The sequence below is a fragment of the Lepisma saccharinum genome, chromosome 7 (genome assembly GCF_977018435.1).
Source record: "Lepisma saccharinum chromosome 7, izLepSacc3.1, whole genome shotgun sequence".
NCBI classification, from domain to species: domain Eukaryota; kingdom Metazoa; phylum Arthropoda; class Insecta; order Zygentoma; family Lepismatidae; genus Lepisma; species Lepisma saccharinum.
Genome location: NC_139235.1, coordinates 9,315,159 through 9,333,279, shown reverse-complemented (window position 1 = coordinate 9,333,279; position 18,121 = coordinate 9,315,159). Strand labels below are relative to the sequence as shown.

General features: G+C 37.0%; 1 protein-coding gene across 1 annotated transcript; it reads left to right on the top strand.

The window, feature by feature from the left end:
* Positions 1 to 594: 594 nt before the first annotated feature.
* Ifrd1 (Interferon-related developmental regulator 1) lies at positions 595 to 17,567 on the top strand. Its single transcript, XM_083124985.1, has 9 exons — positions 595 to 812; positions 3,584 to 3,697; positions 4,941 to 5,106; positions 6,963 to 7,158; positions 7,816 to 8,045; positions 8,553 to 8,796; positions 10,835 to 10,930; positions 13,207 to 13,329; positions 16,632 to 17,567. The coding sequence occupies exons 1-9, from the start codon at positions 782 to 784 to the stop codon at positions 16,716 to 16,718; spliced, it is 1,287 nt and encodes a 428-aa protein (XP_082981111.1). The 5' UTR covers positions 595 to 781; the 3' UTR covers positions 16,719 to 17,567.
* Positions 17,568 to 18,121: the final 554 nt, after the last annotated feature.

Sequence of the window (18,121 nt, the reverse complement as noted above, 5' to 3'; positions counted from 1 at the left end):
CTCAGGCGGGCCTCGCTGAATGCGCAGATACGGTTCCAGGCAGGGTTGCAAACTTGCGGTAATTATCGGAAGACCTAGAATTTCAGTTTTCTTTTATTAAGCGTTGTTTAATGAAATTTGTAAGTAATAAAATAATCCGTAATAGACAAATATATTAGGGTAGGCCCGGCCTCCGGGCCTCATAGGACGCTTCGCCACTGGATATCACCCACCTTAATCCGGCCACTCACAGTATATGCACAGAGAATATAATTTTATAAAATTATCTTCTCTGTGGTATATGTCCTTCGTAGAAATCCCTGCCAGAAATGCAGGGTCGACCAAGACTCAAACCCGGGGCTCTGGCATACCATGCTATTACTTTACCAGTTGAACTACCGAGCCAGTCCTGCTTTCACCCGATTTCGCTGCAGCTTCAGAGCAATGGCACGGCGTGGGAGAGAACCGTTTTTTTTTTTTCTTGTGAAATATCTGCTATGAGGTGTGCATGGGAGTACAGAAACGAATTTGCCACATTTTTCAAGACTGCGCATGACTGAAGTCAGTTGTTTTCGCGCACTTTGATGGATTTCGATGTTCTTCTGTTCCCAGAAATCCATGCATCCTGGGAGCCGTAAAGGCTATACCTATGCAGTAAATTCACCATGTGGATAAATTTTTGCATAATTTTATCTCACACATGTCAATTATTGGATTTTCATAGGCAGCGTTGTATATTAAATTGTTTTCCGTCTTGATTGAGTGTTTTTTTTAGGAGCAGACTAGGAATTTAAAGCGACAGATGCCAAAAGGAAAACGTAAGGGAAAGTCTGGTAAGTACAAATGAACTCTTCCATTTGCTACTTGCTGCAACGTGTATTATTTTCAAAATATATTTTAAAATAGTTCCTTGTTTTATGAGTTTCATTGTTCTTGTCTTAGAGTCCATGCGTAATGAAAATGATATATGCTTGAACCTAGACATATATCAGATATATATCCGAGGTAATAGTTGAAAATCTGTTTTTTCGTTTTACCTTGAAACTGCTTTCAATTGGTTAACGTTATGATGCTGTCTCATTCTGGCGATTTTTAAATACTGAAATGAATGAATTACGTATGATTGCTGAATAGCATGAATAATTGGCCTTTTAGTGGATTTTGTAACATTCCTTCACAGAGAAAAATGTATGTATGGGTTAATTTTCTTCCCGTGAGTAGGAAATTCCGCACATATAGAATGTGTATTTTTAGCTGCTTAGATATTCACCTACGTTCCTTTCCTGCATGAGAACTTTTGCAAATGTTGCTTCTTTCTTTTTCCAGCATTATGGTGTGGCATGAAAAAAGATAAAAAAGATGCGTTGGGAAAAAGTCCGTACGTTTATGCTGTTGGAAGCATTTTTGTTTAAAACTAAATTTGTTCATAGACGTAGAAACATTTGGTGTGTTTTATCAGATATTACCATATGGAATGTATCTTGGTATCTCCGATTTTCTTCATATTTGACATACTAATTGAGGCCTGCTAATGACGAATCTGAAGTTAAAATTGGAGCAATTGAAGGTGACGGGAGTGTTCTCCGATTTATTTACTAGAGAATGTACTAACCAAATAAGTTTTCCGGATGAACTATCAGAGGTTCTGATGTCCCAGTCAGTTACTGTTTGAAATTTGGAGATTACGTGTGTAAGGTGTAATGTATTGCTTTTCATAATGGCGAATATTTCTCCGGAAAGAAGTGAGGAAGCCATGTTTTGTGGAATGTAGCCACTCAGTTGCGCTGTCTACAGTGTTGGCACACAGTGTGTTTGTCACTTAAAGAGGAAGGACCGGTTAAGAATGGCGGGACAACAGCGTGTGAAGATTGTAAATGTTGTTCAACTGCATTGCTGGAGTGTACCTAATCTAACTTAACCTAACCTAACCTAACCTAAGAAGGACCGGTTGAGAATGGCGAGACAGCAGAGTGTGAAGATTATAAATGTTGTGCAACTGCATTGCTGGAGTGTACCTAACCTAACGTTACGTGAAATTTTCAAGTTACAGGCGTGACCAGGAAATTCTAATGACAGATTCGTGTTCAGGAGGCCTCATGTAGAAAGTATACAAAATTTCAAACAAATCGGGGAACACTCCCGTCATCTTCAATTAAGCCTTAAAATTTGTCGGAAACTTCTAGAAATTGCGAACCATTGACGTGTGGTTAGGTTAGGCAAACATAGTTAAAATTTGGTGTCATGGTAATACCAGGAATATATATATTTTGGTATAATTTAACAATACAGGGAATTTATCCAATTTGTTTGAAATTTGGGATACTTACTAATTTGGGCCTTGTGATCACAAATCTGCACTTAAAATTTGGCGCTTATTTGGGGGCAGATGAATCCGGCCACTTTCTAACATGCCTTTAACAGGGACTCTATAGAGAAAGCGGAGCGTAGCGGAGGGGAGGCAAGGCTGCGTTAGAGGTTGGGGGCGGTAGGTTAATTACCCCAGGGGCGGAGCCCAGAATCTGGGAAATTTGGAAATAAGAAATAAGAACTTAATTTAGATTATTTTGCTATTTCCACGTGTGAGCACCAAATTTTAACTGCAGATTCATGATTAGGGGGCCAAAATTAGTGAGTATGCCGAATTTCAAACAAAATGGAGAAATTCCCGGTATTGTAAAATCGCTCCGATTTAGCATAGTGCGGGGGCAAAAAGTGTGTTCTACATATTTACAAACACAAAATTCTCCATTTCTCCAAACTTTAACCTTACTTCCACAATCATCTCTCAGTATTCCAAATGCATTCCTTGGTCATGACGTCACATTGTAATCATTGGGTCCCAGGTTTGATCCATAGTTGAAACTGGTTCAGATCCTACTTTAAACTATAATCCAAGCCTGGCAAATCATACTTAAAAAAAACATGTTTTGGAAATACAAAACTGTGACAGATTTAGCTATTCCTGTACAAACATGACATTACTATAATGGGGCCTCCATGATGGAGTAGGGTTCATCCATCACCTCATAATCAAAGGGTCTCAGATTTGGTAACCGGTGAAGGCACATAGTGCTTTGGATCACACTTTAAACTGTAGGTCAAGTCCCGATTAGACTGTCTGTGCATAATAGCCCCGTCTAGTTCGCTTCACTTTTTGACACTCAGTGTAGTGCAGGAACACTCACAGTTTTTTCATTTGTCAGGGTGGTGCAAGGAAATGATGTTCAACCAAGTAGACGGAAAGCGTTGTTCAAGTTCAGAAGATTCAACAAATGCCTGTCTGCTGCTTTAAACGTTCATTTGATTAGTTAGCACTCACCACGTGACCATACACCACACGTACACTCGCCCAGAACGAAGTGCAAAAGGTGCAGACACCAAATACACTACTTGACTCCAAATCAACGAATTAGATGACTCGGTGTTGCACCGTGTAACCAACTAGACGCTTCGGTGCAAAGAGTCAAAAAGTTCAGCAAACTAGACAGGGCTAATGTTGACTTTAAACAAAAATTCAAGTTTTGGTCTGTTTTTCTGTAGGGTATTAATGTGTTATTGTCCTAAATATAGTATACGTGTGTTTTGAAATATGTTTTCTGTGTAGGTGGAGCTCCACCAAAGCCTCACGTTGAATTGGGAACATCAGACGAGGATTCAATCAATGATAATGGCAGTGTAATCAGCTGCACTTCAGAAAGCAGAAGCATCTTAGAAGAAGGTAAGCGGTCTTATGTGTACAGATATATATATACACACACCTGTAGAAATATAAAATAGTATTAAATTTGTAACCGATGATTTCAAACTCACTTTTTATTAACTTGAGGTACTCAGTGTGTGGCACATATTAAAACTTCAGATGTAGATCTCAGTTTCAGTTTTTTCATGCAAAGTGGTTAGCACAGCACATGTTGATGGTGGGGTCTTGAATATTGCTTTTCCTTAATACCGGCCTGGGCATAGGTGTTCTTTGTGAGTGTTCCTTCGTCATATTACTCATCCTTATCATTGAGATGTGCCAAAAGTGCCGGAAATGTTAAATCAAATCAATCAATCAGATTGTTCGTTAGAATAGCCATTTTATATTGAACACTATGTGAAAAATGCCATTTTTGTAATTGTACTAAATTTGTTTGATGTTTCGACACAAATACATATCTCTCTTTTGGCGAGAGCAATAGAATTTGTATAATCAACAATAGATCAAAGTAATTCAGTAAACATTACAAGTTCAGAGAATTTGTTGGAATGTTTGAATTCAAATACTCTCTCCCCCTTCTTCTTTCCTCCCTGTATTATATTACATAAGCAATCAGAGGTACAAAGTCTATTCTAATTTATTTAGATATGCCATTTGGCGCTCACCACATCCAACAATTTATACTTTATTTGCCATCATTAATATTTTCCCAATATTCCTTGTGCGCTATTATAAATTGGTTTTAGGCACTTATCTTTTATTGTCATTTTGTTCAGTCTTCAATATTTTGAATCATTTAGTCAGATGATCTTTTAATGAATGTTGAGTATTGTTCTTTAATCCTTTTCTGCACAGACCCTCTCATCTGTTGATCACACAGTTTACTGTAGCCACCACACTCAATTGAAAATTCCTGTAGGCAGCCTCCGTGGTGGAGTGGTTAGCACACTGTACTACCTTGCCAGGGGTCCTGGGTTCGAATTCCAACCTGGGCATTGGTGTTCTTTGCATGTCCCTCATCCTCACTCATCCTCATCTTCGCAATTAGCCAAAAGTGGCAGAAATGTGAAGTAAAGTAAACCAAAATTAATCGATCAATCAAAAAATCCTGTGGATAGTTCAAAATTAAACAAACTAGACTTTTCAAGTTTCTTTGCCAGTACTAATAACAGGATGTGATTTTTAATGTAAGCCACTTTAATATTTATTTCTAAATAAAATCAGCATCTGGATACTACTGTTGTGTGTTGTTTTCTTAAAGGAACAGACGAAGCAGATGAACAAACCCAAGAAGAAATATTTGAAGAAAAGCTGAAGGAAGTGATCGATGGCATGACCCAGAAGTCAGCACAAGGCAGAACTTCATGTCTTGAAAATGCTGCCAAAGCATTTGTTAAGAAACATGTGCCCGATTTTGTATCAGTTTGGTAAGTTCTAATGTAGGCAATCTATAACAAGTAGGGGATTGATTTTTTGCACATGTCCATGTTTTTCCAGGGGGGTCATTTGCTTTCATTCATTTCACTTGATTGGGAATAATCCAGCAAAGTTTTGTAGTGCATATAAATGCATATATGAGCTTATTGTGCATATATTTGAAGTACTATTTATGCAGTTTTTCATTTCAAGTTTGCCTCTTCCATTATTTTGTTCTTTGTGTCAAGAGTAATGCATATTGTTATAATCTGGTCAAGCACATCCAGTAACGGGATACTACTGTTGTTGCAAACATCAAGATAGCCACCCTCCCACTAAGCAGCAACATCTAAAAGAAATGAGTCTCAGTTCTAGGTGCCAGTGACAGCAGCAGGGTGGTATTATTTGTTGGTTAATTATCTTAAATTTGTGTGTTCCCTTTTGGCTGCAAATGTTTATCCCTTGGTGCAGGGGTAGACAATATAAGGTGCCCAGTCCCCGTGCCACCTGAATTTTCAAATCCAGTTTTTCTCAGTAATTGGAGTTCACCTATAGAAATATCCATTACCTTTCTTGAAATAACGAGTACAGTAAACAGCCCAAGTTCCGATTGTTTAATTCCGATTTCATCATGGTACACAGGCTTTGTTTTCATGGTTCAATTTCTATTCATGTCTGTTAACACATACTTCGGACTTGTAGCGATTACTTACTTCGTATTTGCTTGAGAATTGTTTTCACTTCCATACACACCTTATGATACTTTTCTTGCAACCAGTCATTTGTTTACTGTCATCATGGTTACCGACTGCTGCTGCCATCTAGGTCTCGTGTGTGTGTGGTGGAAAGGGGTTCTGTAGTTAGGTTAGACAAATCAAGTTAAGGCTCTTAGTATTCAGAATGCTTTTGTGGTTAGGTTAGGTGGGCCAGGTTTAGAACTTAACATTACAATAATTTGCATAAATACTTTCAACATCTCATCCTTCGTGCCTCGTGTTAGCATTGTCTGTGGAATGAATGCTGTCTATTGGAAGAGGGGATATTTGCTTAAGGTACCTTTTACATCTGATAAATTACTTTTTGGAACTGCAAACAGTGCTGATTACTCTCAGAAAGCTTCAATGAAATTTTATAATCGTTTCCACTATTCTGCAGTACTTTCTCTTTCTTCTATGCAGTGTTGATGGAAAACGTGGATGCTTGCATAAGGTAGATTTTACATCTTTTTTTTCTGATAATTTGCACTTTTTCGAACTCTAAACAGTGGTAATTACTTTCACCAAGGTTCAAATTTACTGTAACAATCATTTCTGCAATTTTAAAAAAAAATTTTGAACATTCGGAACAGTTACACAGTAAACGTTTTTCAATGTTGTGTGTTTTCTGTGTCACGTGTATTATTAAATCGAAATAATAAATATGCCAGTATAAATTTATGCACTGTTGATATCCAAATTTTAAAATCTGCAGCGATATGATCAAGTTTGGCCATATATTAGAATGTATTGCATATTTATTTATGGTCTTAACAGGTAGTCATCTTTAGGAAGGCCACTTTGGTGCAAAATTAATTAAGTTTAATCCAATCTTGTACTAAATAATAAATGTTGATGTTTTAGTATCACATTTTAAAATGTGCAGCTTTATCTTAGATGGATTCATGGCTTTTTAGCTCACATTTGGGGGGGGGGGGGGGTTGCTGCCACCTGAATTATTTTTAGTTTTTTCTACCCCTGGATGCTACATAGAGGCTATGTAGCTGACTCTACAATTAGGGGATAATTTAATATCTAGAAACTAGTTATCTTCGTCCAATGAAAACATGTTCAAAATGTTTTACCCTGACACTGTTTTAATTCCCCTGCAGGCGGGCAACCTTGACAGACTGCATCGAGAAGAGCTTGAAGAAAGGACGTGGACCGGAACAGGCTGCTGCAGCCCAGCTGGCCCCCCTGCTGTGCGTGCAGCTTGGAGTCAATGCAGAGGATGTGTGCAAAGACCTGCACCCCACGCTCTCGGTTATAGCCCATGACAACTCGGCTGCTCCTCTAGCTCGGGCAAAGGTAAGCTGACGCAGGTGTACTCTCAATCTTAAAACAGTGCATATTTTCAATTTCAAGCAATGTAATATAAGGAGCTCGCAAATGTGGACAAAATTGACCAGATTATTGAAATGGGGTTGCAATTTGATGTGAATTTGGCCTTTCCTGGTTATGCAGTGAAACACAGATTTTACATTTTCCTGCATTATACATTTAATCTTCGTGGTCGCAATATAGGAAACTATTTAAAAAAAAATTCCCACATTTAAAATTTTTCATCTTTGTGTCCTGAAAATCATTAAATCGAGATTCTACTGTAATTGTTTTTTCTCCTAAAAGATTGTTTCATGTTAATTTCCATAGCCAAAAATATTGGGACAGATCACTGGTTTCCAAACTTTATGAAACCCTGCTACCCTTTATATACTACATAGTCTATGTAATGCCCCTGCATTGAACATCAAAGAAAAAGAACTGAAATTTGATTTGATAATGTTTTTAAAAAGTTATTTACATTGCTGTATTGTTTTTCAGTTTTAAAAAATTAAGCATGAATACATTTTGTTTTCAGAGGTCACAAAGTTTTAACATATGTGAATTTTAACTGTTTGTGCCACAATTTTTAAAAATAATAATAATTTACTTTGTGGTGTTACATAATGCATTTCTATTTTTCAGTGCTGTGTGGCCCTTGGAATGTGCAGCTTTGTTGCTGGTGGGGAGATGCAAGACATATATGATCTCATGCAGTCCTTGGAGACCGTGTTTGCCAGCTCCTACCTCAAGGGCAATGGAACAGTGCCATCGCACCCGGTGGAAGTTTGTGGACTGCATGCATCTGCCTTGTCAGCCTGGAGCCTTCTGGTCACGCTCATGCGCCCCATGGATGTTTACAATACTATGTCTGAGTAAGTCTTTCGTTCTGTGGAGTGGTAATTTTCTTGTTGCCTCGCTGGCCAAGTGCATAGAGTGGTTGACTCATGATCTCGCCACCAAAGGTTCCAGGTTCAATTCCCACCCTGGCCATTGTTTAAAAATGGGGAGATTCAAATTTGAATTCCTGTCTGCAGTATTGGTGTTTATGGGTGTCCCTTCCTCGGTTTCACCCAATTATCTTTCATATTGCAATTAGCGTAAAGTCTCGGAGAAGCAATGTGAGATAAGAAATGCAAAATGTTAATTTTCTTATGCCTATTTCAAGAATTAGGGTCAGACGTGGCAGCCACATGATTTATGCCCTATAAATATTATGGGTCATTAAACAGTCAGTATCATGTGAATTCAATTCAATTGCCCTTTCTCCAAAAACTAAAGTATTTTTAGTTACATTATGTACATATCAGGGTCCAACATACTTGCATTGCAAGACAAAACATACTAGTGTACATGTCTTTATACATTGTTTAAACTTCCAGTCAGTTGTCTCGCCTCGCGGAGTTGCTGGATTCCCCACACCTTGATATGCGTATAACAGCAGGGGAAGCGATGGCAGTCATATACGAACTTGGGAGAACACACAGCAATGATTTTGAACAGGATACAACACCGGAGATCTGCGACAAGCTGCATCAACTGGCAACAGACTCGCACAAGTATCGAGCAAAGAAGGACCGCAAGCAACAGCGATCAAGCTTTAGAGACATTCTTCGTGCTGTCGAGGTAAGTTGAAATTAGGGATGGAGTTCAATTGGTACTCTCGTTATCAGTACAATTATGAATAACTACTGATGTAATTTATAAATAGTGGTTTAGGGCTAAATTCTGCAATTGTGTTGTAATTTTTATGGATAGAAACATTCATGTACCTTGGTTTTGTAAAGTAAATGTCTAATTATGCAGTTTCTGTTTCAAAGAAAAACCAATAGGAGTCACTTGGTTGCATACATTAATGGACAGGCTAAGCGTGACATTCCCAGAGCCTGTGTCCTGGATGTATGTTTCGAAATAAGGTTTCACACACTGAAGCCCCTATGCTTTGGCATTGCAAACTGACAGCAGTCAGGAAACAGAGAGATGATGTGAATCGTTAGGGGCATGCATATTTCGTTTTTGACGAAAAAACGAAATTTGAAAAAACACATTGTGGTGTTAATTTTTCTTGTTTTTGAAAGGTGTGAGGTGCATTTTGTGACCATATTTTGTCACGAAATAATGCGAAATGAACTGCAAAAAGCGAAATTAACTCTTAAACACGAAATTCAGGGTTTATTCACCGACGCGACACCTTCCGAGGTCTGAATTATCCTGAGAGTTATGCAATTCCCGGAAAATTGATTAATTATGCTGTTAATATTGGAGAAGCAAAAATGGACTCCTTTACACAGAAATAAACTTAATACTCTGATAACTACATAAATGTGCTATTAGAAGTGAAATGTTAATTCTGTGGAATAAGTGTAGTTTTTAAATCAAATTTAGGATTATTTTCACAATTTTAAAACCAATATGTCTTTTTATATACCACATTTCATCCATTTTTTCACCGCTATAACACCGATATTTTATTTTATTTACCGCTTTTGAACCCGAAATTGACTCAGTTTTTGTACCGAAATTTTGCCTTTTTATTTACCAAAAATATGTGCGTCTATGAATCGTTCATCAATGTAAAAGCTAGATGCTGGAGAATATCTGGATATTTTACTCATTCCTCATGGATAAGAAGTTACTGAAGAAATACAGTAAGAAAATTCTAGTAGTTTTTCAAGAAACACGTCAGCAATTTACTATAGGACCATCTACATAGTATTTATACAAGATATACTGTAGACAGTATTTTGTTTACTAACTGCTGTCGCAGTAACAAACGATAACATATACCAGATTTTATTGTGTTATTTCTTATTTAACCCCTCATCTGTAAGTAATTAGTTATATATTCATCAGAATCTAATCTTTACACTGATGTGTTATACACCTCACTATTTTGTTTGCTAACTGCTGCCCCTGTAACTAAAGTCATCCCTTTCCGATACATTTTCAATGCAAAAGGATAGAAGGAAGCAGGTTGAAAGTTTTGTTTGGAAATATACATCCAGGACATCGGCTGCTAGTGATGTCACTGCTTAACCAGTCCATTAAAGAGGTTGTTGAACCATTCATATTCTTCAAGGAACATTTGCAATTTTATATCAGCTGGTAGGATGCGAGTTACTAAAACTACCTGTAAATATTATATCTTTGCTTTATTAGTGTGTGTACCCACTAGGAATTCCTTAAATTCCACGAATTATCTGGCACTTTTGATCTCATGCTTCTTAGAAGGTTTACATTGTTACTTGGAAACAAAAAGTCTAGATGATGTTGGGGAGTTTATTTTAGACAATGAAAGGGAATATATTGCTATGTACTTTTACCTTAATGATTTATTATTATTTAGGTGTCTTGAGGGTGATTAGTTAATTCTAGATTTTTAAGCTGGGGGATGATTGTCTTTTTGAACTTGAAAACTGGTGATCATTATTAGCACTTACATTATATGGTTATAGTGGGGTTCACCCCTTACATTATATGGTATAGTGAGTCTCACCCTGTCTCACATGAATGGGTACGGGAGGGGGGGGGGGGGTAATGGCAGCAGGAGCATGGTGCTGATAGCATGTTAAAACTAAAATAAACATTGAATCAGACTGTACTGCATGTATTTGTGCATTATAAACTTGGTTCATTGCATGAGAATTTTATTTTGTATTTACAGGAAGGGGAGGCCCCTGATGTGCAAGTGAAGTTTGGTCAGGAACTGCTCGCCCTCGATACTTGGTGCCGGAAGAAGCAATATGATTCGTTCTGCCAGGTAAGCAGTTTTTCATAAAGGTTGAAATTTTGGCAATGTTCAGCATTTTTTGTGGTGCTGCTGTTGGGTTTATATTTAGAGGTCACTGGAGCGAGACATTCAACACCTTCTTCGCAAATTGGGAGTTTGTGTTAAGCTGCTGTTGCTGATAGAATTCCTTCTCCCTCCACACAAATAGTCATCTTAGAGCCACCTTCATGGGCAAACTTGATCATTATCTTGCACATGTTCAAGGTTTGAAATTTGTTGTACCTGCCGAGTCTGTAATCACTTTTGCCACTTCCCTGCTTCTTTAGTCTAATTGTGACAATAATGAATGATTGGTAGATAAGAAATTGATATTGGGGAACTCACAAAGGAACAACAATGCTCATGCCAGGACATGAACTAGGGACATTTGTGGACATTTTCTGCCACTTTTGGCTAATCATGAACATGAGGATGAGTAGAGGCATGCATATTTCGTTTTTGACAGAAATGTCAAAAACACGAAATGTGAAATTGCACACTGTAATTTTAATTTTTCATGTTTTTGTTTTGTCACTAAAGTATTCAAAGTAAACTCTTAAACACTAAATTTAGGGTTTATTTACCGATGTGATACCTTGCAAATCATGGAAAATTTATTAATTCTGCTGCAAATATTTGAGAAGCAAAAATTGACTCCTTTACACAGGAATAAATTTATTACTCTGATAACTACATGAGTGTTCTAATAGAAGGGAAATGTTTCTTTTGTGTAATAAGTTTAGTTTTTAAATCAGATTTAGGGTTTTATTCACCATTTTAATACTGGTATTCCGTTTTTTTTAAATACCGCTTTTGATACCGAAATGTGCCCAGTTTTTGTACCCGAATCTTGATGTTGTATTTACTATAATTATGTGGCTCTAAGGATGAGTGATGATATAATGAAATTGATGAAGGGACACTAACAAAGAACACCTATAGCCAGTCTGTGATTTAAACCCACTGTTGTAGCATACTTTTCTAACCACTCTGCCATGGAGGTCATCTGATAAGATTGCGAGATGAACACAGATTGCCGGAATCCCATGTTGGAAACTTGAACCCAATTTCACATCAACTTTTCAATCACTTATTTACAGTTCAGTGCATAAAGGAAGTAGGGATGAGTTGATCCTGATTGGATGATACTAGAGATAATGGGATCAGAATGTGTCAGTTCGAGTTTATTCTCAGATACCAGCTTGTACTCACTGGAGTCTGGTGGTTTTACAGGGTCCACAACCACACAGCACTTTTGTTGAGTAATTATCCTGAAATGAATACTTTCCATTATTTTTGCAACAACATTATGGGGAGATATGAATTTTGCAATTAAATGATTATCTCATGTGAAATTATGAGTATTTTACGACCAAAAATTCTGAAAGCTTAACATGGTATTGGTTCAATGGAAAATTTACAGATTAAAATTTATAAATATTCTGAACTATTTTGAATTGTTACAGTTTTCACGTATTGGTGGAAATATGTAAGACTATTGGCATTAGTATCAGCTCAGTCCTACAAGAAAATTACATAAAGGTCTCATTGTTTTTGTATATTGGTAGCTTAAATTACTATTGATTTGTGTTTATATTTTGTAGGGTAGTGTACTGAAAAGCGAGGTATGGACTGGTTTTCCATAAGAATAATTCCATTCACTTCATAGAAATTTAATTGAAAAGTCAAGACTTAAACCGGGGCTCTAGCATACATGCCAGTACTGATTTCTGCTGTTTTACGTGGTTTTAAATTAACTGTTTATATGAATTCCCCCTCTCTCCCTCTCCCTACCTCCCTCCACCTCTCTCTCTCTCTCTCTCTCTCTCTCTCTCTCTCTCTCTCTCTCTCTCTCTCTCTCTCTCTCTCTCTCTCTCTCTCTCTCTCTCTCTCTCACACACGCACACACACGCACACACACGCACACGCACACACACACACACACACACACACAGATATACATATATATAGAAGCTGGTTTCACCTGCCTTGATACATGCTAGAGCATATTGAGAGGTAGACTTACAATCTGTGAATGTCTCTTCAGCAAGTTCATCCAATATTGTTCATCCTCTTTGTCATGATTAGCCAAAAGTGGGAGACAGGCGATGCTACTGTGCTGGAAGGAATGCAAAACTGGTCTAATATAGCTATAAATCTTTTTTGGCAAAGTTATTTTGAGATGGGCCTCTAGTTCAACCAGAACCTTAATTCATTATATCAGTATTCATAGTGATTAGTTTTAAATTATCCCATTTTATTTCCAGGTTTTGGGTTCTGGGATGAACTTGCACTTGACAGAGAATGAACTGGTGAGAGAGATCTTTGAACTTGGAGCACGTATTTCCCCCATGAACGGTGCTAGTTTAAAAGCTTCCAAACTGGAAAGAGTAAGTATTATCTCGAATCGTTTTTTTGTTATTTTTGGAAGAATTTCAGGTTACTACATTCATCACTAATTTATAACATATCATATTATTCTTAGTTTTGGACTTTTAACCACCATGTTAATTTTAAAAATTACCAACGTTTCGGAAGCTGATCCTGCCTCCGTCTTCAGGGTAGTGTGAAATCTACTAAATCACATTGCAATCCCTGGACACATGATGTGTTTGGGAATGGTGTATATTGAGAATAAATTGTTGCCTTGTAGGATTATTCTCTGTGGCCGACACTTTTGTAGTCTGGCCACATGGGGAACACACGTTGCCCATCTTCCTGCAACAACTAAACATCCTAAGATGCACAATCCAATTCACCATGGAAGTGGAAAAAAACAGAACTTTACCCTTCCTAGATGTACTAGTTATAAGGCAAGACCACGCCCTTTCCACAAAAGTGTACAGAAAACCTACCCATACTGGACAATATCTAAACTTCCTCTCCAACCACCCCAAGTTCATAAAAACCGGCATAGTAAAAACACTTGTGCACCGAGCAAAAACCATATGTAAAGCCAAACAGGAACTTTCCAATGAAATGAAATCAATCTACAAAGATCTCAAAACCAAAAACTACCCACACAAAAGAATAAACCCCATAATATGGGCAGAAGTAACAACAGACCCACTTCCAAAAGAAAAACCACTGGCCACAATCCACACACCATACATAAAAGACATATCCGAAAGAATCCAAAAAATAACCAAGAAATACATCAGAACTATATTCCACTCCAGGAACACACTTCGATCCAACCTGGTCCACACTAAACCCCACACACACGATATAAAAACAAGAAAACGTAATCTACAGCATCCCATGTGAATGCGGGAGAGAATACATGGGGGAAACATGCAGAACACTTGAAGCGAGGGTGGGGAACACGAAACAAACCTCAGGCTGGTATACTTTGCAAGATCTAAACTAGCGGCCCACGCCTGGGAAAACAGCCACATAATACAATGGGACAAAACACAGATAATAATCGGAAGAAAATAGCTACAACAGAAAATTTAAGGAAATGTCACATACGACTGCAACAACAGAACTGATCAGCCAACCGAGCCTAGAGATCAGACCAATATGGAAACCATTAGTTTCCTTGTAATCCTACAAGGCAACAATTTATTCTCAATATACACCATCCCCAAACACATCATGTGTCCAGGGATTGCAATGTGATTTAGTAGATTACACACTACCCTGAAGATGGAGGCCGAATCAGCCTCCGAAACGTTGGTAATTTTTAAAATTAACACGGTGGTTAAAAGTCCAAAACTAAGAATGAATGAATCACCACTGATCAGCTACAAAGAAGAATATCTTATTATGGTGGTATTTACATACACTTTATGTTTCAGCTACTTAACTTTAGCCTTTATCAATAGATTGTTACAATAACTGGTTTACATGATTTAGATCAGTGTTTCTCAATCTTCACGAGACTGCCACATGGTAATTTTTTTTAGATGTTGTTGCCCCGATCCCAACAATTTTACTAGTAAATACCTTTCTAATATTTTAAACTACACTAATTAATATATATCCTTGAAAGTGAATAATAAGAAATAAATCATGGCGTAATCATAAAGAGTAATAGTTCAAGTATGTCTAGGCCTGATGACAAGTATAGATATTTGATGATGAAAATTACTGTACAAACTGTTCTGGAGAACCGCATGTCCTGTTCATTGTACTCGTGCATATAGGGAAGGGATACAGTGGAGCCAGCATCACAGTGGTACGTGCTGAAGGGATGGAGAGGAAGATTCAGGAGGGCTTCTGGCCAAAGGTTCTATTGTTTGTGGTCCAACTATAATACTTTGATAGAATCCACTTCCTAGTTGCTTTCTTCTGTTTGCCTCACCTGTTCTTTCTCTTCCTTCAATTTTTACTTCCCAAACTCCCCACCAACCTCAACTCTCTTTCTCCCCAGCTTTATTCGTGGTACATTTCTGCATCCATTTCCTATTTTTATTAGCACTTTTTTCTGTGCTGATATTCATTCCAGTCCTTTGGATTTCCTTGTTCCAGCTATCAAGCTGTTCTTGTATGCCTCGGGATGACCTTCTGAAATGGCACCCAAAAGTCAAGTCAACTTCCACTTAGTACACCCTAGTATCTGCAATGTTTCAGGCCACGAGAGACTGGCATCTGGACCTAAGGCCAATTTAATTCTCTTTAGGGTTGTTTTGGTCCTTATATATGATGAGTGGCCCTTTACAGTCACAACTTGTAAACTGGACAAGGAGATGTGCACTGTGTTGATTTTAGTTATGATAAGGGGATGGACCCCGTATAATGTGATGTGGGCAAATAGCCAAAGTGATGAAGCACCTAGATTTGTTATTTCAATCAATCAATTGCACTCTTTTTAATTGTTAAAATGTTCAAGTATGATAACTGTGGGAATCTGTAAGAATATTGTCTCAGGCCCAACTGTTTGTGATGCTAATGACATGTGGCATGAAGTTTTATCATTTTAATGACTGATCAGCCTCTCACTTACGGCTGGCTGCCTTCTTTCTCATTATGCTTGTAGATCAAGAAGAGTGGAGATCAGTTTCCTTACATGTATTTTTACCTTTCAGGCTTTTAAAACACTATGCAATTTCATTTAAAAGTTTCAAAAAACAGTCAGTTAGTATTTTTAATCTTTTATTATTTTCAGAACATGCAGTGAACAAATTTAACAAAATTGTCATCATGTAACTGAATCTGCCCCAAAAATAGTTTTTGTATAACATTTTGATTACTACTATTCCTACATATAACCAACAAGTTGTAATTTGTATATCATGGTTGCTTCCATGCAAAACTAGTTTTTATACAAAATTTTTCGCATTTATCTCTTGTTTGTAATGGATACATCGATATCACAATTGATGACAAATAAGTTGCATATGCAGCAAGACAACATTACAAATATGGCCTCCCCGATGGCGCAGTGGTAGTGTCGTCACCTTGTAATCAAGGGGTCCCGGGTTCGATACCCGGTGGAGGCACATAGTGGTTCGGATCGCACTTTAAACTGTAGATCCAGTCCTGATTAGCCTTTCTGTGCATAAAGTGTACTTAAAACAACAATTCAATTAAACATTACAAATATAAGCAAACACACAAGGCAAAACATGGCTGGTACTATTTTTGCACAAAAGTTTCCTGATGATTTGTCATAGTGTGCATAAAGTGAATGCTTTTATTTTGACATTGTATATTTCTCACTGAATTCAGTTTTATCTTTTTGCAGCATCTACTGAATGCAGCTGCTTTTAAGGCAAGATCAATTTCTCGTGGGAAGAACAGGGACAAGCGCTCCACCATTATGTCTTGCTAGAGGCACTTAACGGCTGAAGCCCCATCAGTACTTTAAGAAGTGAAAGCAGGCTTTCAACTGAATTTTGAGATCATTAATTTAAATTGAAGAGTTTTGTTGATTAGTACAATTGTTTGTACTGAATATTTTAAAGAGGAAATTTTTATACGGTTTTAAATGTTTTTTGTGATACCTTTTACAAAGTTCCATGTAGTAATGACATGCGAACTGGAAAAAAAATGTTTTGAACTTGATTTGATACTCAGTGAGAGATTAGAAAAAATGTTTTCTAGTATGTATTAGTTACTATGTTGTTATGAAACGTAGAGCAACAACCTTTCTGATAATTTGTGAACTTTTGTAAAATGTACTGCAAATCCATGAACCACAACCTAATAATATATTTGCTCTTCTTACATATCGTTTGGATGTTCTCTGTGTTGTAACGTGCCTTTGGCAATTTTTCAGGGGCTGTTCATGCAATGAACTTCTGAAGTCTGCTTCTACACTTCGATTTTTCTTTTGCGTACAGATAAATTTATGTATTTTTTTTTTAATTTTATTAGATATAAGATCCAGTTTGAGACAAACTTGCCAACACCATGTGAAATATGCATTGCATATAAGAATGAAATAATTAGTAGGCAATTGTTTGAATTTCTCTTATTTTCCTAAGTTGTTAATTGTAAGTAGGTGTGTTTTTCAATTTATCATGGAAAAATCTGCCATGGGAGAGAATTGATGTAATTTACAATCAACCTTGTGTGGGATGCATGTGTTAATTCCACCAGTTGGTATGTAAGAAATTGTAAATAGAATTTTAAAATGTACAGAGTATTACTAGTACATAATGTGACAATGCATGTACAAGTGTTGTGATTTGAACTGCTCCGTCGAGTAGTGTTTCTGTCTTTTGTTCATAGTTTGAAACTCTCCCCTGCAGTCATCCATTAAAAATTTTGATTGTTCTAACATGTATATATAGTTCCAATAATAATGCTGGGCAGGTACCTGCAGTCAGTTACAATATTCCTTAATATACATTTTACTGTAATGCAGCAAGTAAAAGTAATATATTGCAATATGTATCATAAAACAAAAATTTGTTTTTTTTATTTTAACCTTAACTCCAAAAAATATTATGCATTGACTATCTGATGTTACGTACTCTGTATGGATACGCAGGCAGATTCTTTTCAGATTCACTTTTGTCAATAAAGTGACATGACTTTATAAGCTACACTGAACCTACTTTTGGGAAGGTATTATATTATTCTATTGATATTCGCAATACCACCTATGTTCTTCAATGCTGTAATATTCTACAATGTGTTCAATTTAAAACAGGACCCATTGTAAAAACAGTGTGAGAGTAAATAGAAATATACATATGTACATAAATATACAAATCTTGGCTACTACAT